The sequence below is a fragment of the Vanessa atalanta genome, chromosome 9 (assembly GCF_905147765.1).
Source record: "Vanessa atalanta chromosome 9, ilVanAtal1.2, whole genome shotgun sequence".
NCBI classification, from domain to species: Eukaryota; Metazoa; Arthropoda; class Insecta; order Lepidoptera; family Nymphalidae; genus Vanessa; species Vanessa atalanta.
The window spans coordinates 6,414,405-6,438,282 of NC_061879.1; the positions used below are offsets into that span (position 1 = coordinate 6,414,405).

Consider the following 23,878-nt stretch of genomic DNA (forward strand, 5'->3'; position numbering starts at 1 on the left):
ACATCTGATTTTACATTTTTTATTTCATGTATTATGTATTATAAATGCATTTTGGGAAAGTTAATACAATTTTTTTATTCAAAATAACTTGTTTTTATCTATTATTTTCTAAGATTCCATTATAAACTATACATTTATTTGATTTTCTTTTTGGCTTCACTAAAATTACATTTTCTAATATTTTGTACTATTAATAATAAGGAAGTAAAATTTGTAAAAATAAATAGAAATGCTTAAAAAGTTATCTTTGCTTATTATATATTTACAAATATTTACAACATGGTTTCAAGAATGGTTATCAGTCTTCAAAAATTTCGTGATGTTCTCCTAATAAAAAAATATTACGTTATCATAAATTTAAAAAAAAAATCATCCCCGACATGTTTTTTATAGTCCAATACATAATCATTATGATTCTTCGCGTTCAGAGGCAGTTGAAGTATAGTCACAAAACACTATTAAAAATAGTGTGATTTACCATTTACATTTATTATTAGAAACACATTTAGACTATATAATATCAGATCGAGTCTATGTACATTAAATCATATTGGTTAATACATTACCAATTTCACATTGCTAATAAAAACTTGCATTTTTCCCTCATTTTAATAATCTTACACTATCATTAATATATAGGTTAAACATAATCTAGGGATTGATGATTCACCCTATTTATTCAATGTATTAACTATTAATTCTAATATGCACAACACTGGCCATTTAATGTTCGTTGAAGTATCTTTCAATTCTCGCCAAATAAGGTTGATTGCCGTCATATATTTATCATGTATTCCATAATCGTAATTACTCGTAAAAGGATCGGACAAGTATAGAAACAATATTCATGTTTTTATATTCACGACAAATGTTTATACGAATCGAAACATTGCATTGAAATTTACACGAAATATTTATCATTGTAAGTTGGAACTTTTTTATTTAACAATACATTATATTTATTAGCAAGTTTATTGTGACGAGACAGAGTAGTATTTTATTTATATATTTTAGTTAATACTATCTGAAACTACGATGAAAAATTCTCAATATTTTACGTTAATTATGAATGCGAAGCTGAAATATTCATATACATATGTGCTCCATCGCGATCATCGCAGCGACTTGCGATAGATTTATCGCGTGCGCCGAAGTTTAATCGCAGATGCGTGGAACTTGTGTCCGAATCACAGTCTAATCGTTCTCTTGACGCAGACGCTTCTCGTTCCACTATTGTAGCCATATGTTGCCCTCTGTTAAAATAAGAACAGTAACAAAATTATTATTATTTTTTAAATGATTTAATAATCATAAATATAATAAAATAGAAAAATAATTGAATTTACATGACGAAGATACTCTGATTTAAGTATCGCTGAATTTCTATTAGAAAATAAAATATAACGAGACACAGAACAATGTTATTAGATGAAAACTATAATATTCTAATAATAGTTGGGTTATCCTTGTTATTTATATTTACCTATTTTCGTGCTTAGGATGTCCGAACGTGGTAAATTGAGGACATCCGTTGAGGGGTCGCGGCGGCGGCGGAATCAAGTAGTCGTCGAGACGATTCTCGCCGTCACATGAATTCATTGTCAAAGTACTCGCCGATATCTAAAAATAGATTAAATCATTTATCTACGATTGATTAATGATATGTTTAGTTTGCTTATTACATTAAATGGTTAAAAAATTAACCTTATAAATAGCAATACGATTTTTTATTTTTTTATTAAAAAGAAGATAATGAAACATGATTGTCAAAGTTATTTTTTAAATGATTTGGTTTTGTTAAAATGGTATAAAAAAATACGTAGATTAAGGTACTTACCACTGATCTAGCTTTATCATCCAATTCAGATTGAACACTGTTAGTTTCTCCAACACTCCCTCCACTAACAGTACTCAGGCGGCCTGATGAAGAGGAGCCTAAAATAAAAGTTAATTATTAGGTTCATTTCGATACTAGAAAAATAAAAAATATTCAGTTATTTCAGATCATAGAAACAAAATAAAAATAGAAAAAAAACTTACTGTCACTTAAACTGCTATTCGGTCTTGTGTTTCCATTCCTTTTTTCAATTGTCCCGGTGTTGTTATCGTGGTCTGCAAAACATTTATACATATAATGAATTAAGTATCAAAACGATATTAAATTATCGGCCACCAAATTAATTAGTTTTAATCAACTAGGCGGTTTCAATACTTACGTTTGTTCTTACTCTTCGAAAACATTTTCTTTACTCTTTCGAACGGTGTTGGACGTTTCATAGTGTCTTTTATTTTCAGCTGAATTTTGTCGTACTCTTCACGCATCTTATTCAATTGTTCTTGCTTTTCTTTGAGGGATTGCTGTGTTTCATTTCGGTTCTTCCATTCCATGACTAATTTTTCGACTTCAGAAATAGTAAAGACATTATTTTTAAAGTCTGTTATTATTTCTGCTAGCTCTTCTTGCCCCGTCACATCCTTACCAGATTTTATGCTACCGCTATGGCGGATATCTTTAATGTTTAGATTTATTTGACTAATGTCGCTCGTTGGAGTGTCAATAGTAAAAGCCTTCGATTCTTCGGTGGGAGAGTATAGGAATATGTCTGTCTGTTGCGGTAGCAACCTTGAACTATTTGCATACAAATTATTAGGTCGAAATTTTGGACTTTCTACTTTTATGTTTGACGGTTGTACGAGATAATCATGCTCAATTGCTTGTTGTATACGGTCAACTCGATTGTCGTGAAGCTGGAAATCGTTTTGGTAAAACTGTTCCTTTACCTTTGGTAATTTTAAATTCGGTCTTTGTTTTTTCTCTTCGCGGTTAAGCGGTGTTTCTTCTAAATTTTGAGTGCAGACCTCACTAAAAGGATCGGGCATAGTCTCTTTCTCCGAACCTTTATCGTTTTCATTGCTCGGAGAGTCAACCGTGTCAGAGGTTTCTACTATACACAATTCTTCTCCCTGTTTGTCTTCCTCCTGCGAATCTTCTTTGTCGTTGTCGGACATATTTTTCAAATAGTAATACATGTTGGAAAATTCATTTATTTTCTGTAAAGAAAATATATAATCAAAAATCTGCACCGTCATACATGACTAATAGCCGAATTGTATGGAATTTTGAAAAAGCCTTGTTAAGCACTGGTACTATTATACTAGTACTATTATACTTATAAATTTAAAAAAAGAAAACGATAAAAGGCATGCCAGGTAAAGGGGGCGCACTCACAAGATGGTCGGCCAGCATGTCGGCGAGGCGCAGATGGCGGTGGTCACGCGCGAGGTCGGCGGGCGTGCGGCGGCGCGCGTTGCGCAGCGCCACGGCCGCGCCGCCGCCCGGGCACTCCAGCAGCTGCCAGCACACGCGCTCCAGTCCGAAACGCGCCGCCCAGTGCAGCAGCGTGGGGTACTCCTCGCCACCTGCCAGGTTGCTTTAATGAAACGATACGAACGCCTAGCCCTCACGATCCTGTCATTACTACAATAACCCACCAACTTTACATTTTGATACTGATTTAACATACAAAGTAAACCTTGAAGATGATCCGAATGAGGTAAAGGCTTTTTACTTATTTTTCGTATTCGGATATCCTTATTGATTATTGAATCAATGTTTTGTATTATCTAACTTAAAAAAAAAAAACTACCAAACTTATACACCTGTACAAAACGTATACTAGAAGAATGCAGTGAGTTTGGGAGAAGGTTTTAATATACTATAAATGGCACACGTCTGTCGACGGCTTTGCATGTATAAAAATAAGTATTTTTATATTAATGACCTAAAATTTTAGTTATAAAATTCACTTACTCGTCATATCAGATTTTGGGTTGTACTGCTCGGACGAAGAGAGCAGATTAAAATGGGGTGGAATATTCTTTTGAAATGCATTCAACATCCAACTGTCTAGTTGTTCCTTACTCGTAGTCTTAAAACCTAAAGTCTGAAATAAAAAGGTATTTTTAGTAAATAAAAATATTTGTGCACGCTTGTAATATTGCAGTGCTTTTATAATAATAGTATTGGAAATAAGTAATAATTTTATACCTGGCACATAAATTCTAGAGGATGATCCGATGCTCTTAACAGTTGATCCAATTCTCTTAAACGGCTCTCGCATTTAATTTGTCGCCTGCCTAAAGATTGACCATTCTTGCTCACGCGCACCCAAACTAACATCGAAACTTCTAAACATGATTCTGTAAACATTTTTTTTGTAATTTAATGTTTTATTTTTTTAAATACACGTTATTTGCATAACATGAATTAATCGTTTAATACTCTACCTGGTATATCAAATTGGAGCGTGTATGGGTTCCTCTTTTTGAATGTTGGTATGTGAATAACTTCACCCTTTTTGTCGACCATTATTTTTATACTGTCTTCTTCTCGAATAGGGTCGTTGAGGAGCGCTATCACTCGACTTTGACCCTGTGATAAAAGGAGAACATTGTAACAAAAGTTTCTACTTTCATTTTTATTATTTAAGTCAAGCATTTTCTTATCAATATCGTCAGTAACAGTTAAGTAATAAAGTATGCTTGCGATACATTATATACTGACATTGACTACATGCCTGGTATTACGATTTCGTTTATACGTACTATTTTAACTTTTTTTGGTACAATGGAGAAACTTGTTCTATCTGTGGCAGTGTCTTTGCAGTCTTTTGTCCTGAGGATACCAACGGCAGCTGTCAGGAATGTGTCCACGAAGGAGGTATCCTTTTCGCGCACTGACATCATCTGCCACTGGTCCATTGATGGATAATCTAAGAAAATTACATCATATGAAATTCAAAGTAACCTAAGATATCTCAATATCTATAAGTTTTTAGCAGCTTAAAGAAAAATATGTGTACACATGTACATAAACAAAAATTACCCAAGCTCATAAAAACATTTGGTGAAGGAAAATATATATAACAAAATAAATTTTCTATGTACTAGTAATTTATTGGTATTTGCAAATTCACAGTAAAGCCACGACGAACTAATAATACGAATGATTAAACCGAAACAGATATATATGAAGGTTTTTTCAATGTAATTGTTATTATTTTGTTATTTATTATTTTGAATTCCTTAGTCATTTTAGTAACACTAACAAACTGTAGTTGTTTTTACTGTTTTTGAATGTGACTAGTAAGTATCCGAAATATAAAAATACGTGTAGTTGACCTACCTTCAAAATTATTAGCCACGACATGATTCTTTTCAACGCCAAGAAGCATGACTAACACTTTGTCGAGTTTAAATAAATTCTCAGAATGTAGTTCTCTTTTCAGATCAGATAACTTTGAAGCAAGAATGGGACATAAAATTACTATTTGTAATTGAGCTTTTGAAAGTTTCTCTAGTTTTTCTTGAGAGTCTGAAGACATGAGCTCTTCCGCGGTAATTGGTGTGACTCTGAAATTTTTTTTACACTTTTATGGATGAACAACGACCAAACAAAAACATTATAACGCGGCCAGCAATGCAATAAGACAATTACGAATTTTGAACGGAAATGTCTAGTTACATAGTATACCATAGTTAAAGAGGAAACAAAAGTTTAAGCAATAATTTTTATGTCGACAGAAAAAGGGCATCAAATGATGTTTGCCTGATGCGAACGGACTTAAATAATGAGGCAAATATTTACCTATAGTGATGCCTCGCCCGTTGTGACATAATTTTGTCGAAACTAGCCACCAGATAATCCGACCAAAGTGCGCTTTCTGGTGATCCGGAACTCCATAGAATTGCAATATCTTCCATTTCTAGAATTAAAAACATCCTTTTTTTAATGAACTTTAAAATGTACAAAAATATTATTATTCTAATTCTTCACGCCACATTTTAAATGAAAATAACCATACTCAAAAGAAAGTATTTTTCAAAAAATACTTTAAACTCTATAATAAATAATTAATAATAATAAAATAAACACAATGGCGACAGAGTAAAGATAACAGTAAAGAGGTTTGATTGATTCTAAGAATATTGTAATGACGATTTACTGGTAGAAGTAATTTATTAACTTATGACGACGTTTTTATCTAACAAGGAAATGCCCTAAACATTAAATTTATATCAAGTAAAATTGACATAGTGTCAAGATGGTGCCGTGAAGTTGTTGTATTATCCCTAATGTTTAAAGGAAGCGTTGTCAAGGGATAATCAAGGCATGAACGATGTCGTTCACTTGATATCTTTATAGGTCGTTGCCTGCAACGAAGTTCACGGGTCATCATAAAGCTCTACTAATAACTTTTTCCGTCGTTATGTAGAGTTGCGTTTGCGTATACAACTTTAATTTAGTACAACACTGTGATGTCTTTGATTTTTAATTTTATTTTCCTTATAATAATTATTGTATTGCTTTAAATTTAACTATTAAATTGTTAACTAGTGAGGACTTAATATTACATCGTTTTAATTTATAAATAAACGTAAAACTGTATACTAAATACGAATACTGAAATTCAAATTTCGAAATGTCATTTCAGCATAAATATTTAATAATAAATTATTGCAAAAACATCTGCGCGCGCGCTTACAGCTGCACGCCTGCGTCGCGCCGCGCCGGCCGCCCGTAACCTGACCGCCCGTCTTTAGCCCTTGGCTTACCATTAGACCGTTTATCCTTAATGATACTTGAAATCAATTAATGCAATTTAAGACAAGCTTAATGGATTTAAAATGAAACTTTAATTATTGGTATTGGAGCGCTTCAAAATTATTTTAGGATTACTTTGAAAATAGGCCGCAGACCTATACAACCAAGCTCCCAAAACACATTTCTCTTAAATGTTCAAGTTTAAAAACACGCGTCGGCTGTAAAAGTTTTATTGCTTCCAACGGTGCGCATACGCATCGGCTGCTTACAAAATATGCTATGCACCGCGCGCACCGGAAACTCATACGGATTTATACTTATACCCACCTCTGCCGCCAAATGAAGACCCAACTAAATGTAATATCCGTTTCCTAAATAGACAAACGTCTATCAGCGTGGCTCAGAATAACTATGGCCGATTATATGCAGCGGGAAGGCGCGGACTTAATAAAAGGTGTGGTATGTATGAATAACAGGATCGCTGTTATTACTTAATAAAATAATATAAAGCAACTGATTCCTTAGACCAATTAAACAAATTTTCACTAAACTAAATTCACGCAGACACTTTGATATATTTTTTTAATTAATATTTTAGAAAACTTCTAAACTCATGCCGATATAAAGTAGATTCATAGACCTTAGTTACTGGTTTTACAAAAAACGATTATACATTTAAGGCATTGAGCGTACATCGTCCATTTTCAGTTCATTGGCCGGCGTCTTTGATGTGCCGGCTGAAATGTTGCAGTTTCCTACAACGGATTTCAGTTTGTCAGGTCAGGTGCCTTTTTGATCTACTGTTTTCTATCACGTAAATAATATCGGTTCAAAGACAGTTTATAGTAAAAGTGTTTTGATTTAAAACTGGAACACCGTTTTAAACTTGCTTGAGTAAACAATAATTGGGTAAAAAAAACCATAAATCAAAAAAAGAGACACGGTCATAATACATCTGTCCTGTTTTTAAATGTATTTCTGTTTTGTATTGATAATCTTGTACTTTATCGACTGATTTGTAAAAATACATCAAAACCATTGTCATATTGATTCAGCCCGATTAACGGGAAACAATGCAAATCTGTTTATGATGTTTATTGTAATAATAAGTGTAATAATATGGGAGCTGTGATAACAAAGAGCCTGTTATAGTTTCAGTTAGTATGAACTGTGAGCTGGCAGCACCCGACTGTAAATGAATCATGATATTAAAATAAAATTTTCCTTCTTTTTCTGTGCCTTCTGTCTGCTCGCTGTACTTAATCATTGCGATTTTATCTGACATCACATAGTAATTAGAACGGCTTAATTTAAATATAACATACATTCGGTGTGAGTAATATTAAAATATTATTCATACGGATTAACGTAAACTTGTACTTAAATACCTAATCTATTTCAGTCGTTGAGTTAAAATGCTTAGGAAATCGGCATCTTTCAGGTAAAGGAACGTTTATATTACTTGTTTTACATTTAAATTACTTTATTAAGAAGGTAATGTAGTTTTTTTGATTAAATTGTACTTTAATTTATACTTAACGTGATTGATAGCATCCATATGGCATTTACGCGTTTAAAGTTCCTTCATTATAGCAATACTTATACTATAATGGCTACGTTTTGAAAATATTGATTAGAATATAAACCTAGCACGTGTACCTACTCATATTCCATGGTTGGGGTTATACGGCTATACGTCCTTCGAGTGAATGAAGTGTCTTAATGTTTTTAGAATTTTTCCATTTGAAATAATTTGAAGTTTATTTCATAATAAAATTAATTTCACAAGAAATATTCACAATTAGTATGTGTTCTTTTCCTTTATATATAGCTGTATAGAATAAATTACAATTAACACCATTAGAATAAAATTATCGATTAAATACCGGCCCACGTAAGTATCCTGCTTAAAAATATGTATGTTAAAGGAAGCTTGTGATATGAGAAAACAAATAGAGTGTATAATGTGTACCAGACTATCGTCCTAATTTTTAAAAATATTATAAACATAAGCTCAAACATATATACAATTAGGTAAGCTAACGTCCTACTAATGCATTGCCCACGTATCCGACCTAATTATGATCCGAAGTGAATAAATCCAGAATCGCTATCTGTCATAATTTTGTAGGAAATTGAGTATGCAAATTGAATTTTATACCTCATCGAACGCTCTAGGAAGGTAGCGGAGTCATTAATAAACTACCTTCATCTTATATATCTCTCTATATCTGGAGACTCTCACATACTATTCCAACTCTGGTTTGAGCGATGAACAAAAAACAGTAAAAAAAAAAAATTATAAAAATTATTATATTGCTGTTTGGCGGTAAAATAACGGATGAGTGAGTGGTACTCACGTAGAGCAGTAAGCTCTACCACCTGAAACTTACTTATTTCTTTTTTGTCAATTTATGCTATTATTATAAATGCGAAAGTAACTACGTCCGTCTGTGTATATGTCTGTCTGTTGCTCTTTTATGGCCAAACCACTAATCCGAATTTAAACAAATATGCAATGAAGATGAAGAAGCTCCAAGAAAGGAAATACTTTATATGCCTGACTACCTTATGTGTTATAAGACTGACGACCAACCCCAAAAACACGGACGACCCCAAAAGCTAATATTATGAACATTTTCATATCCCAAATATTTTTCAATAAAATAATAGGTATACGTACCTATTATTAGAAACTAATATTTTAAAATAAGTATGTTATTTTGTCTTGTGTAAACAATAGGATTTTTTATATGAATTTACGATATCTTGTAAACGGCGGATGTCATAAAAACGTTTTACAACAAAGAATATCTGCTTCATGGGGGCGATTCTTTACTTTAAGTTAAGAAAACAAAATAGGCGTCTACATTTATATTCCTATGGCGAGTACATTACGGGAGTTGCTTCGATGCATGTAAAGTATATGATGTTTATACTGCCAGTCCTGCCATTCTGCATTGTTAATGAGTTTATTAGGTTAAAAAATATACTTGACTGTCGATTCTAGCCTTTATTGCAATGGTGTTACGCACTAAGTTACAGTAGAATGTTATATTTTTACGGTGTCCTTTTGACATTTCTCTTGATTAACTTTTCTAGCAGAACAGTTTTCTTCATAGCAAAACTCAATTGAATGAGCATTCGTGCTAGATAAAGAAATGTGTTAAGTTAAGCCGCTATTAAAAAGTTTACCGCTATTATAAGTTTAAAATCATTAATCGGTAATTTAAAAAAGGATTCTAACGACATTTGATACATAATAAAAGACAAATAAATAAACAACACAAACCCTTTAACAACTAGATTTTTTGATATTTACTAATTAAAGAAAAAAATATTTATAATTATAAAATCGCACTCACTTGTGTTATGTTCCTCCATTATTTCGACAATTTTATCCATAACTATTAACCCGCGAATGAGACTGAACGTAGTATACGACGGAACAAACTTAAATGGATGACATTGCACTGAATTGTAGAGAAGCACTAGAATGCGTACGGAATAAGCAAACTGAACAGAGGTCTTAGAAGCGAGAGCCCTGAGAACAGAGCGTTGCGAAGTGTCGGTTCGCGACTCGCGACGAAGCGCATCGCGCCGGCGCGGCGGGAGTGCTGCGCTGGCGTCAGGCGGCGCGCTCGCACGCACTTCGCATACTAAAAGCACTAAAACGCAAGTTCGTCGCGACGATAATTGAAACACCATCTCTGACAGCTTATCTTGCTAAACAAATTTGGCCACATTTGAAGTCCTAAATCAATATTTTCTAAATGATTATCTGTCGTGTCTGTGAAAAAACTGATGGTGTAAATACTGGCACGTACCAATTGTGTTCGTGTCCTAAGATAAGTCTAATCGCCGAATATTGTTTGAATATTGACGTCAGATAAATTCCCTTATAGATCGCAGACCTATTGATATATTGTACTTAAAACGTAGTACTGTATTATTTCGCGGTAAGATCAAAAATCTCATAAACCAAATGATTTAAGTAAATTTTAATTTTTGGTATGTTTTGCAAGACTTTGATATCGAAAGCGCCTGTCTTACATATTCTTTAAGATCGTTACCTATTCAAGACAATGGTTTTTCATTATCATGTTATCATAAAGGGTCGAAGAGTTCGGGTGCAATGCTCTCTATTGATAATGCGTTAGGTCTCTAATGTATTGTTTACGACCATTTATCATCCTGTCCATTCCTACGTTTATTATTAACTATTGATAGGGTTTTGAAAGTAATTATTCCCTCAACTTCATGAAAATATTCCGCAAACTATAGATAAATGACTTTATTCTACAGAATAACATAAATCCAATGAATCTTGCTACTCAGTAAAAGGTACGCTAAGAGCATAGCAACAAGCTCACCTTTGAATGGAAAATTTTTTGGCCTTCGCCTCTTAACAGCTTCATCCTCTGTTTGGTTGATTCGGGGAGGGGGCATCTTGGGGACTTCACTAGGTACCGTGGTAACTTCCCCATTCCCTGCAGATCCGGTAGCTAGGTATCCACCTACTGAGTGTCGCCTACGGCCTTGTAGGGGAATTGTGTAGAAAACTTCTTCGTGCTCCTTAGTACCATCCGATGTAAAAATCTTCGAACTTATTTTGCCTTTCCTGCATTCAAATTAATTAATAAGGAAATTAGAGTATTTATTATGATGATACTTTATTTATATTTTTGTATCGATACTGCAGTAACGAGGTCAAATACTTAGAACAATAACGATAACGTTATTTGTTTTATGGAGTTATGTTGTTTCTAAATCTGATATTCTTGGTCCGAAATAAAATAAGTAATGTTTGATAAAAAAATACGATTCGTTTGCAATAATTAACCTATTACGTTTTGTTTTGTGAGACTTAAGGTGTATTTAACAAAAACAAATCAACTCCTAAAATACTTGTTTTTATTTTAAAATCATTAATTCAAAACATTACTCCAATAAATATCAAATTTTGGTCGTGAGAGATGGTCCGACAGCATAAAAAACTGGGTAAGTACCACTACTCAATTTAATGTGTTTAATTTTGTGATCGGTAGTAAGGCAAAACACTTAACGAATTTTGGAAAAAATAAGAGATGTAGTGATATTTGCCTTTACGAGTGTTACTGTACTAAGTATATCAGTTGATGTTGAAGTAGAAAAACTCACTTTATTCTTGGTGCCGTAAATGTGTTCCTCATGTCACCAGGCGCACAATCTCCCGGCCTCGGTTGGCCTTTTAAAAATGCTTCAGCTTGTTCAGGTTCCTTAGCAGATAAAGATCTTAGAAGAGCGCGGAATTCTTTCCTTCTAGGGCTTTCAGGTTCGCGTCTACGCGGAGAACTTAAGGGTCGACCGCCATCCACCCAAGAACGTGCTGGGGCTGACCTGGAATATTGTTCTGACGCTGATGTATGAGGGCCGGCGCTGTCGGCGACATCTTTGTCAGAAAACGCGAAATATGATGGATTATCTGCAACAAATTAATTAATTGAGGCTACTAAATATTATTTATATATTTTTTTGGAGTGTTATGGTCATTCCATAAGTATTAAAGAAATATTTAAATATCGCTATAAATTATGTTTTAAACATATACTACAAATGATTTATGCATGTATAATGTGTACTTCCAGATTTCTGCTTACCGATGATCATCATCAGTAACCCTGAAGCCTGTCGTCTGTTGGCTAGCGCCGAGCGACTGAGTCGCGCGGGAATTATTCAATAACGACAATGAACTAACGGCTCTCCATTATGTCCAGTGCGGTCCGTAGACCAACCTACTTTTGTAAGCCGGAAAATGCGAATTGAAAGCAATCTTCATCCAAGCTCTAACGTATTTAAGCCACTGTTCTTATATAGAGCGATGATTCCTAGATAAACCTATTTAGACAATCAGTATTTGCCCCGCTTAAGCAATGGATGTCGTGAAAATAACAGAACGTTATAAATCCAAATAATATTTATTTTCTTCATAAACTCTAATTTGTATGAAAAAATAATCATCTACAACTACTTTACAGACCTATTTAAAATATATCAACGTGTGAAAAATATCTTAAAAGACTTTATTATTTATTCAAGGTTCAAATATATTTTTTTATTATTGAATATTCTCCATTTTCTTGTCGTGCTGTGCAAGCGTCACACAGAATTTTAATGAATCATTCATTACATGATATGGACATATGGATATATGGACTTATCATTATAAGTCCATATCAAATTTGAAAGAAGTATAATTTTAATAATAATTAAGGGGTGTTAGTTTGTACCTGTACCTTTTTATCAATATTATATGTGTCATCTACCATTGTATTTTAATTGGATAAATACAATGTTTAATTGTATTTTATCAATATAAATAAATGTAATATTTCTACTATATATATATATATATATATATATATATATATCCATGTCGGTGATTAAAAAAGAAATAGGTATAGACGATTATTCATAGATAATATTATATAATAGTTACAATTTCCTATAATCTATTGATAATATCACAAAAAATAATTTAAAATACAATTGACTTTTGATACAAATTTCGTTAGCCCGCATATGCAGTGTTAAAACATTTTCTACAAAGCGGGGTGATTTGCCCTCGGGACATGTGTCCCACTAAAATAACAAGTAACTTACAATGGTAAACTCATTCCCGAACAAGAAACATGACTAATTTAAAGGTAATTTAAACATAAATAAGTATCGTGAGAACATGACGCTGATTTCAATACAACATCACGAAATTTTATATCTTTATGAAAGTAAACATAATATAATTGTAGTGAAACGAATGGCAAAGTCTTCAAAACATCTGTTGTTTGATGAATCAATTGAAGTTCTTGGAAAACGTATAAAATGTTCCGGAAGAAAAACAAAGTTTATGAAATTAATGTGACTTTGGTTGTATAAATATATATTTTTTCTTTAAAAAACACTTATGAAATATAATAAAATTAAAATTTAATTTTTGTATGTTTAATTATAAAACGCATACATACATAGGTTACACTTACGAGAGTATTGAATCAAAACAACAACTAGGTACTATATATATCGTCGTATCCCTATATAATATATATTGTTTGCTTTTAATCAATAATATCAATATATACATTGTCAGTTAATTCCAGCTAGAAACTTTGTTTTTAAATTAATATTTTGAGCTACTCTACTAACGACATATTTCAAACTATTTATTAATTATTGGATTCAGTAGGTATATAAAATATATTTATAACACACTCACTCGTGGCTCGCAGACAATAGTCGAATTGGGGTCCCATGACTCCGAAGATATGTATGTAACGCACTAAGCACAACACATCCCGTCGAACGCGCGTCGGGTTCTGGACGGCGGCCTATCTCAGCTCTGCGCGCGCGCAGGTGGATCGGCGTGCCACACGTGTGGACTTTCACGAGGAAGGGAAGCTTTCTTAGCACGCGCGAGCAGGAAGCGTCCCTACCCGAGCACAGAAATCACGTACGTATACGTTTATGAAGGGGAGCCTGCGACCAGATTTAATTCCAATGCACATGCGGTGTGTCCATTTTGGTAGCACACGCCAGCTTTTAATGTTTGTAAATAAACGCCGTACATTGTTGACGTTGACGTTCATTCATAGGCGGTACTGGTTCCGTTTACCTATTGGGTAACATATGCTTTGTAAAATATAGATTTATGTTGGTTGTTTATCAAAATGAATTAAATGGCTTCTAAAAATATTTTTATATCATGGGGAACAGGTTTTATTAGGAATTATGCTATAAACGGATGGAAAAAAAAGGATTCGTATAGATAATGTGTAGGTATCTTATGAATAATCTCAGCTTTTGATTTTTTTTATAGAAAACGAGAAATGTGTGACAAGGGGTGACATCTTGCAAGCACACGCAGCTGTTTCGTATCGTATGCAAAATATAAATATCTTGCATTCCGAACTGTATTTATAACTGGGTTATTTTATGGAGTTACGTTTCCAACTCACTGCTCGTTGATCATTGAACTGATCGTTGTTTACTATGAAATATATAGATACCTAAGAATAAACGACCAATATTACAGATAAATGTGTTACGAATATATTAGTAAAAAATAGGAAAACTGTCTTTGTCTAAATCTCATTATCTCTGATATAGTATATATATTATACTTGACAATACGCCAGAAGCCTATGTTAGAGTAGGATTTTTGCCAGAGAACTCTATAGTAATAATCAGTAAGTAGAATATGTGAACAAACAGTTGAATAAAACTCAATAGTAATAATTATACAAATTAATATTTATAATGTGTAATACAATATATCAATTAAATATTTATCATTAATTTATTAATATTCAATTTTTTGTAGACAACCATACATACATCGGTTCTTATAACGATAAAAACACGAACTATATGACGTATAGTTTGAAAATAGAGCACTGTGTTAGTGGAAGTAAAAAAAACAGACCAGATGTCGAACTGACTTTGTTTGGTTCCATCTGTAAAACAAAGCGTACTTGTACACCATCAAAGTTTAACAAAGGACTACGAAGAAATAACTTTTCAAAGCAATTACTGTTCCGTATATACCTACTTACATATAAAACGAGTAGGTTCAAGCAAATTGAAGACATGCATTGCGTTTTTATGCTTTTGTTTCATTTATTTAGAAACGGTTTTCAAATGATTTTACATTTTTTCTTTAACAGATTTAAAATAATTATTTTTGTGGGAACGGTTCTAAACTTAGTTAATATTGTTGAAATAAAATATTTAAAAAATTGTAAATCAATGGATGCGTGGTACCAATTTTTGTTTGAGAAATTCTCAATTTATCACTAATGTTTTATTTACAGTACGAGATAGGACGATGTTCTAATCTAAAAATATAATAAAACATTCTTTTAAAAAATATTGTTTCGACTAGGTAGTTCACAAATCTTCGGGGTAGGCCTCCACTTCATTTTTTAGGACCAAGCCTACACACATTGTACAAAAAAGTGTGCGACTATTTTATTCAGACATATATATTGAAGTCACCATTCTATGATTGAAAAAAAATACATGGTAATCATGGTAAAATAATTAAAAATATAAATAATTTGCTGTTTTCATTAAATAAACCTCATAATTTTACACTTACAATTTAAACCAGTTGTTCAAATTATTACTTAAAATGTAGTCTATGACCTACCTCAGGGTTCAAATTACATATTATATGTCAGTACTAATAAAATTTAAATTTAAGTCTACAGAGAGCGCGAAACGAAGAAACCGAACATATAGTATTAAATTTATTTTGTATTGATATAATATATATATAAAAAATAAATAAGCTGATCCATATAGGTTTAAAGATTAATATTTTCTAAGTAAATAGCAAGGAGTCGTGTGACTAACTTTACACAAGTGAATAAATATATAAATATTATTTTGCCTCAAAAACGAACCGAGTTTATCATTACATTTAAATTAATATGTTGGACTCCTTCAAATTATCTACAAGTTATAATGGTTCATATTAATAAATGTACAAAAGTAATGAGTCGTAATAAATTCGGGTTCAAAATCCGCAAAGTATTTGCGGAATGGTGCGTGTTTATTTACGCCGCGAGCGCATGTGCTTTAACATGCACGAGAAGCTGGTGCTTATACGAAATTACTTTTTACACACCAACGCTTAATGTTTGTTTTCAAAAACATAGTAGGTACATTTAATTACCCAAAGTAACGAGTCAATATACTACTACACGAACTACGTTTTTAGGATACGCTTTGTGTAACACATTTTTCTTCTTTTTAATATTTAAAATATATCTTATTTAGTGTGTTAAGTAGTGGTTTAGAGTTCTTTGTTATATTGTTTATTTATAAATCTACCATTCTATTAAACAAACCAAAAACAGATCATTACTAATTTTCATTATACACATATATCCCAACTATATAATGTATTTATATGCGTACAAAGGCTTACATTATGATTTTTATTGATAATAAAGATGTTTATAAGAATATTATAAAATAATGAGGCCACAACCGCGCTTCCTTTAAGTTAAGTGGAAAGAAAGAAGGATCGAAACTACAGAATATTACACAAAGGCATAAAAGTAAAACATTACAATATTTAACAAATACATAATACGATTGGTATTACACGGTTAACATGGTCGGGTTGCTGTAATTTAAAGTCGTAACGCAATATAAAATAATAAGTCTCTTTAGCATCTCAAGCAGACATCATGACATAATAATAGCTTACATGGAATATGGAATAAGGGTCAATAGACAAAGATAGGCATTATCGTTCAGCGACGGCGATCGTCAGCCACGGTATAGATACAATTGGCTGCTTCCGGTTGTGTCGAATTAATTCACTGTGCACATACGTCGTACTTAGGAAAGAACGGGAAGCTATAAGACTTATCCCATAGGATTATAGTGTTTATGGCTATCGCAATAAGTACGATAAGTCTTTGTTCACATTATATTATATTACTATATATAGTCTATGTTTGTCTCTCTTCTCTTTAGTGGAATAATTTAAAAAATTTCTTTTGTCGCCTTTTGTCAAACATATTGTTGTCTTTAGATTAATAAAGGATTTGCTGGATGTTTGGCAATTTACTAAAATCATTTCACAATATTTAAAAGTTCAAAGAGTTCAAACTAATATAAAAATATAATATAAATATATAAATAACATATTTCATGTAAAGGAGAATATTTTATCTTTCTATAGGTACAATTATTAATTAATACTCACAGTACCTAGTATATACAATTCAATACATAGTCCAATGATCTCTTCCTAAAAAATTTTTGATTTCAGATTTGTTATTCATTATTTACATACACGATGCTGCTATAAAAAATATTAAAGTAACTTAGTAAAAATAAAACTACAAATACAAATCATTTATGCTTAAAATATAAAATAAATTAGAATCGGCAAATCTTATTAAATATAAAATAATTACATATTCATAATTTAACGTAAACTACCCTTTAAGAAGAGCCGAGGTGACCAAGATTTTAGAACACGTGGATCAACACAATCACGCGTGTTCAATCCGAAAATTGAGACTTGTTGTATATAATTCATTTCATATTGGGGTCGGCGGTAAAGAAAACATAGTGAGGAAACTTGCATGTGTCGGATGAAGTTCCGCCACATGTATATTACCCGCATTCCAAAGTGGAGCATTATAATAAAAGTGTAAAACCTTAGTTAAGAAGAGTTTAATTATTATTGTTTACATACTACTAGACCGCCGCCTATTTTATGTTTGATTATCACTATTCATTTTATAAATCCTATTTATCTGTTGTTCTCTATGTAATTAATTATTAAAAAATATTTCGGCATACACCTTACTCTTAGATAGCCATCTCACATACTGTTAAATATAAAGTTCATGTACTGTTTCTGAATTATTCTATTATTTCAATAAAGTATCGTTGTAGTCTTGGATAATTGAATAAGTTCTCATATTTTTGGTAAGACATTATTTTTACTTATTTGTACGCAGAATAAATAAGCTAATCGGCTTACATTATTTAAAGAGGTTCATCGGATGATTGAGGGGCTACAACTCCCTTACTATAACCTCGTTTCAAAAAAGTAAATAACAACGTTTATTTGTCTTGACTCGATAGAAAAAAAAAAATAAGACGGTTCCATTGGGCGAAGTTAACCATTGAGAAGAACAATGACTCCATTAAGATAAGCACTGAGAGAATTACATGGTCGACCACATGTCGAAAGCTTTAAGCGTGTCGAATTTCGAATTTCAAACCAATATAGGCTGCCAGTACAGGCTGGTACAATTCCCACTGCCATTTTGTTTCTACCTTCGAGTAGTAAGTCGATTACATAATTGAAAAAAAATGGACCTAGAATTTACTAAGACCAAGAGATACCTATGAAGAACGAACACCGAAGTGTCACAATATGTACCTATTGACGATATGGTTACTTTTGTCCACATAAATTGATGGTAAAAGGAAAAAATTACAGGGTTTGTTACTTGTGCGTGAATTTTGATTTTGATGAATTTTTATTTTTAATTAATGTGTTATACATTACTCCATGTTAGAAAAAAGAAGATACTGTCAAGTGACAAGGGTGGAATGTCTCTGTAAACGGCGCCTTTAAGACATACTAACCAATTTTCACGTAAAAAATATTTACTATAACATTTATTTTCGACTAAATGTTAAAAAAAAAAACCGGAATCCAAAAGTAACGGAAAATTTTCAATATAATTTTTAGATATGTAAATATTTAAGTGATATATATAATATAACTTTTAATTTTTTTAAGGCTATTTAATATTTTTTACTAAAAATAATATTTTTGCAATATAAAGTACTTTCCAACATTCATCATTTTAAATCCTTTCTGTATAGGCACGCGATGTCCTTAAGCCAGAAATATTGTAGATTAATTTTATTTTTGAATAAATTGTGACAAATAGGTAGTACGAGTACGAGATGAGTACGATACCTTTTTTTTATCAGGATTTTACTTAAGCCCTGCTACAACATTGGTTCTAGAAGTCATATTCGAAATAGCTTTCGCATCGCTAAGCGGGTCGTAATCCGCCGAAGTATTGAAGCTGCTGTTATAAGCAAATGAATAAAATTCATTGTAGGTACCGAAATCCTCATAGTGGCATATTTAGGTCGTAGAATAAATGAAATACCTAATTTATTTAATTTGCTCCTCGACGTAGCAGCTATTGAATTCATTCAGTCGTAAAGAGAGGAAAATTGGAATGTAGGTCACGCTCCGTCAGGTACCCTACTGTCCTATATAGCGGCAAATGTTAAATGTCACCGTCAAAAGTAGGTTAATGCAACCAGGGCACAAATCTTCTTTTAATATATTTATTATATTTGGATATAGGCCTATATATAATAAGAAGATCCATAAGTCTTTTAGTCATAAGACTTGGTAGTGACGTTTTCTACATAATGAAGACATAGTTTTCTTTTGAGTCGAAGTCATCACCAGGAGGTATACTCGAAGTGTCAACTCATAAGATTTGTATAGTTCATTCCTACATACTGAACAAGCTGGTATTGTTGCGATTGCGTGGGCGCCAATAATAAAAATACACTTGGATTTTTACTCTAAAAACCTTCCGACTTTAATTTATTGAGCGGTGGACAGGTTCTACTTAGGTATATACTTTATACCTAATTCCCGTGAGGTGTTAAAGGGGAAGGTACAGGTGTCAATAAAGAATCATTCGTTTCGGTTTATATTTAGCTTGAAAATTAAAAATATAATTCATTTATTACCATATAATATTTATTTAATAAAATCATAAGGAGTAAATTGGACAACCATATAGATATTTGTTATAAATTATAATTAATTATAATTGGGATAAGGGCAGGTAGATGATGATAGATATTTGTTTAGTTTTGAGTACTACCTTTTGGTTAATTTAATCACATTATGGATTTGAAAAATAATTAAATAAAATTAGCCGATGCAGTAGGTAGTATATAAAACAATGAAAGATAATTATGTTGTAATTTAATTTTTAACGAGTCGTCCGCAAAAGGACGCAAAATAAACAAGTAAAGTTGTCTATTTTTTCTGGTTGGTTTTTAGTGAGCTGTATGTAGCTTTATACTTTAAAAACCGAGACTAATTTCAGATCTCTTACTTTATTGAGATTTACAATTTACCTTGCAATTCTTGTAAATAGGACATAGTGACACAAATCCTATAATATAAATTTTGTTACATAAAATGTAGGAAGTATTGGATTTAATAAATCTGGTCAGCATTATCCGATCGCTAAAAACAAAGAATAATAATGTGTTAATTGATGCATTGTTCAGACTAAACGGGACCATGGAAGCGTTTGGCACGCAGAGGTAACAGTACCTCCGCGACAATGTCACACGTCTTTAGTAGGCTAATAAGATTCAAAATATTAATTGCTACTAGATACAAATTAAGCTGAGCAAAACAAAGTATTGTACACGTCGTGTGTACAGATTACATACCATCGAAGTTACCTAGTTCTACTTAACTGATATTTGTTTATGAAAACTTTTCATTATTGGTTTTTATTATCATGTTTAACATAGTGTACATGTGTATATACTACATAATATGTATATTTAATGTAAATGTGCTTAAAAACTTCATTAAATATAATTGATAAAATTACTATTATGAGATTTGTTGTAGTGTGTGAAATTGTCTATATAACTATGTATACTTACCTATTTGGGTTATTTATTTATATTATTGCGACTCATTTATTGACTCAGATATTTTGTGTCAGTTCTCTTCCTAGACATAAAGATTAGTATAAAAAATATTTCAAAGACCTACGAAATTGCAATTTTAGCGTTTAGACTCTGATAACATTCTTGCCACTATTTCACACGGTCATAACTTGTAGTATCTTAAATTTTTGTTTTTTATTAGGCAGTTAAACTTAAATATATACATTTATTCTAAATTAAACATTATTCAAAATATTGTGATATTATGCTCGGGCAGAGAGAGATTTTGTATGTTTGTTTGTTATAAAATTTGGATTCGGACAAAAAAGCAATGTATATGGTGTAGGTACTATAAGATAAAATAATTGATCCGAATATATATATATATATATATATATAAACACAAAGCAAAATACATATATATATATATATACATGTATTTTGCTCTGTGAGATCGCTTTTCGCTATACTATATATTGCTTAAATCGTTTATAAATCTGTAGGAAAAACATTTTAAGCTAAAACCTTAATTTAACTTGTCGAAATTGTAGCGATCGGTTGTAAAAGATTTAAAATAATGTTAAAAGTATATAACTATCCAGATATAACATGTAGCACCATATAACAAAATGTAACACCATATCACTAAATAAAAATTTTCTATTTACTAAAAACATATTTTCAAAACGTACACATAATTAAAATGAGTAGAGTGTGTTCGCGTCTGCACATTAAATCCATCTCGACAAAAAATTAAAGGTTGAACAAACTTTTGGCGGGGACATGGGAAGAATAGAAAATGTGGGAACGAAGCTCGGAGCATTGTTGTTAGGCATTCATATGCCACTCCACTCACCCATTGCCGGGACATCCGCCGCTACTTCCGCTGCCAAAGATGGTGAATCTTCGAACGTCTAGTTCGTTGACAGGGCCCGCAGATGTCCCCGATAATATATTAGAACAACGGTACCACTATACTATTTTGTTATTTCGAATAACAAATAAACGAATCGAACTCTTTCACGGCACAAACGAATTATTTGTGCGATGTAAACATTATTATAAAATTCCCCGAGCGGGCACACAGCCGGTGTGGCCGATGAGCTCCGTAAACTTGCGTCTAGAGCGTCTTCAGTGGCTATTTTTGATGCAAAAGCGCGTTGGGAGTTGTTTGAAACGCCAATGTCTAGAGCATGCACGGAATATGCAATGTCGTCAGCCTTGATGTTTATATTGAGGATAGGTTTCCCTACATTGTAATTTTATTAACATTTTTAGCCTGAGCAGTGTGTTTTTTAATGGGTTTAACAAAAACCTACCCCTGAAATAAAGGTGAGAGTCATATTCTGACGATAATAGAGTACTACCAAACCGCTTAACGTTCGAGATGTGAAATTACTTTATTAAAAAACATAATTTTAACGATCAATTTAATTAAAAGTGTTATTTACATGATGAGAATGTATTATGCACTTTACAAAATGATTTATAATTGTAATGTAAAATAGATCATTTTTATTTTTTAATACTTATTAAAAATTCAAAACAACAGTTTTAAGCATATCTAACAAAGATAATAATTGTTAGTTGTTTGTTGGATGTTTTTAATTAAGAGTGACTTACTTACCCCAATTTCACATTGACGACCTGAATTCAGCGGTCACTTGGCATAATAACTGGGTACCTATTCGAATAAAGGGAATTAAAAAAAAATTAACGTGGCCGTTTTTTTCAATACATAAAATCTTTTTGAATGGAAGGTAGCTAAGTGTGGCACGTTTGTTATTTTTTTAATATAATAGCGAATATACTAACATAATATGTTATTTTTAAAAACATATGAATAAAGACTTCTTTCAAAGTGTATAAAGAGATGAAATCTTAGGCTATATCATATCATATAGAAGAATATGTTATGTTACTTGTTGATAAAGTAGTTTTTTTTTATGGAATAAACTTAAATTATTAGATTAGATTAAGGCTATGTATGAGTAGGTTCTACACCGGTTCCCTTACAGCAATAAATACGTATGTTTTTAAAGTATTAAGCATTTGTGAAACTAGATACTGTGGAGTTATAATAACAAATATAGTAGATATTTCAACTATTGTCTCATATGCAAGAAAACTCCAATACAAAATGCACCCGTCAAGAATCAGAAAGAGGAATAATGAAGATTTTATATTTATTGTTCATATTTATATTGAGATGGACAATTCCATACGTGTTACTAATCAAAGACAATGAGATTTAGACATAGACAATTTCACTAGTATTTTACTACGTAATGTAATCAATGTCAGTTCAAGTCCTATATGTCTAGGGATTCCCCCGTGCCACGGAGATAGGGATTTACTTTTGGTCAATGTTAAACAAGATCACCTACTTCCTTTGTGAGGAGATATCATACAATTATTTTACCAGATTTTTTTAATTGTTTATTTCAAATAAAAAAAAATTAATGCTTAAAAATTGCGCTTTTCTGGATTTTTGAACATCTAGGTGATGCGGATGAAACTTGGAATTCTGACGCGATGTCTGAAGGTGAAATAAATAGGTGAAACATCAGCTATTCCGATACTAGCTGTGGCAGCAATGGGAATGTTCTTAAATCGTTGCGATACGAAAAATAATGATTTATTAGCGCTAAATTGTGTCTGTTTTGGGTTGAATTGGACTAGGTTTAGCCGGCCCTAGTTCGTTTAGTTTAGTTTTAGTTCTAACTTTGTTTAACAAAGACTCGATTTCACAAGTTTGTTACGGTTTTCGTCGACGTTTTCCCGTGAATTAATATGGCCGGTGTATAAGGTGTTTACGGTACTGTCGTCTGCGTAGCAGTGAATGTTCCTGATTCGCCATCGATCGGTCGAAGGCTTTCGGTATGTCCAAAGTGGCTGCTAATCCTCTCCTTTCGACTCAACTGCTCCAGCCAGTCTATGTGTATGTATCTCCGACGGAAATAATACTGGTGGTCATTAATCAGCTAGTTTTCCTCTATGTACCGCAGGCGCTGGCAATTTATAATG

The 23,878-nt window shown here is 32.1% G+C and overlaps 1 protein-coding gene across 4 annotated transcripts; it reads right to left on the bottom strand.

The window, feature by feature from the left end:
- Window positions 1-240: 240 nt before the first annotated feature.
- Window positions 241-21,941, bottom strand: LOC125066135 (phosphoinositide 3-kinase adapter protein 1). Of its 4 annotated transcripts, none has more exons than XM_047674065.1 (15): window positions 21,708-21,941; window positions 11,765-12,068; window positions 10,978-11,225; window positions 5,648-5,765; window positions 5,186-5,412; window positions 4,606-4,772; window positions 4,288-4,432; window positions 4,049-4,200; window positions 3,812-3,944; window positions 3,230-3,420; window positions 2,217-3,051; window positions 2,041-2,112; window positions 1,838-1,935; window positions 1,484-1,620; window positions 241-1,253 (listed from the first exon to the last, which is right to left on the bottom strand). In XM_047674065.1, the coding sequence occupies exons 1-15, from the start codon at window positions 21,709-21,711 to the stop codon at window positions 1,064-1,066; spliced, it is 3,021 nt and encodes a 1,006-aa protein (XP_047530021.1). In that variant the 5' UTR covers window positions 21,712-21,941; the 3' UTR covers window positions 241-1,063. The 4 variants fall into 4 exon arrangements, with proteins under 4 accessions (XP_047530021.1, XP_047530019.1, XP_047530020.1 ...); XM_047674063.1 differs by lacking the exon at window positions 21,708-21,941 and adding an exon at window positions 13,857-14,002; XM_047674064.1 differs by lacking the exon at window positions 21,708-21,941 and adding an exon at window positions 12,244-12,309.
- Window positions 21,942-23,878: the final 1,937 nt, after the last annotated feature.

Coding starts and splice junctions, on each gene's coding strand:
- LOC125066135 (XM_047674063.1), bottom strand. CDS start 13,893: ATGGGACCCCAATTCGACTATTGTCTGCGAGCCACGA. Junction 5,766..10,977: donor AAAAAATTTTCCATTCAAAG/GTGAGCTTGTTG, acceptor TTTTAATTCTAG/AAATGGAAGATATTGCAATT. Junction 5,413..5,647: donor CGGGCGAGGCATCACTATAG/GTAAATATTTGC, acceptor AAAAAATTTCAG/AGTCACACCAATTACCGCGG.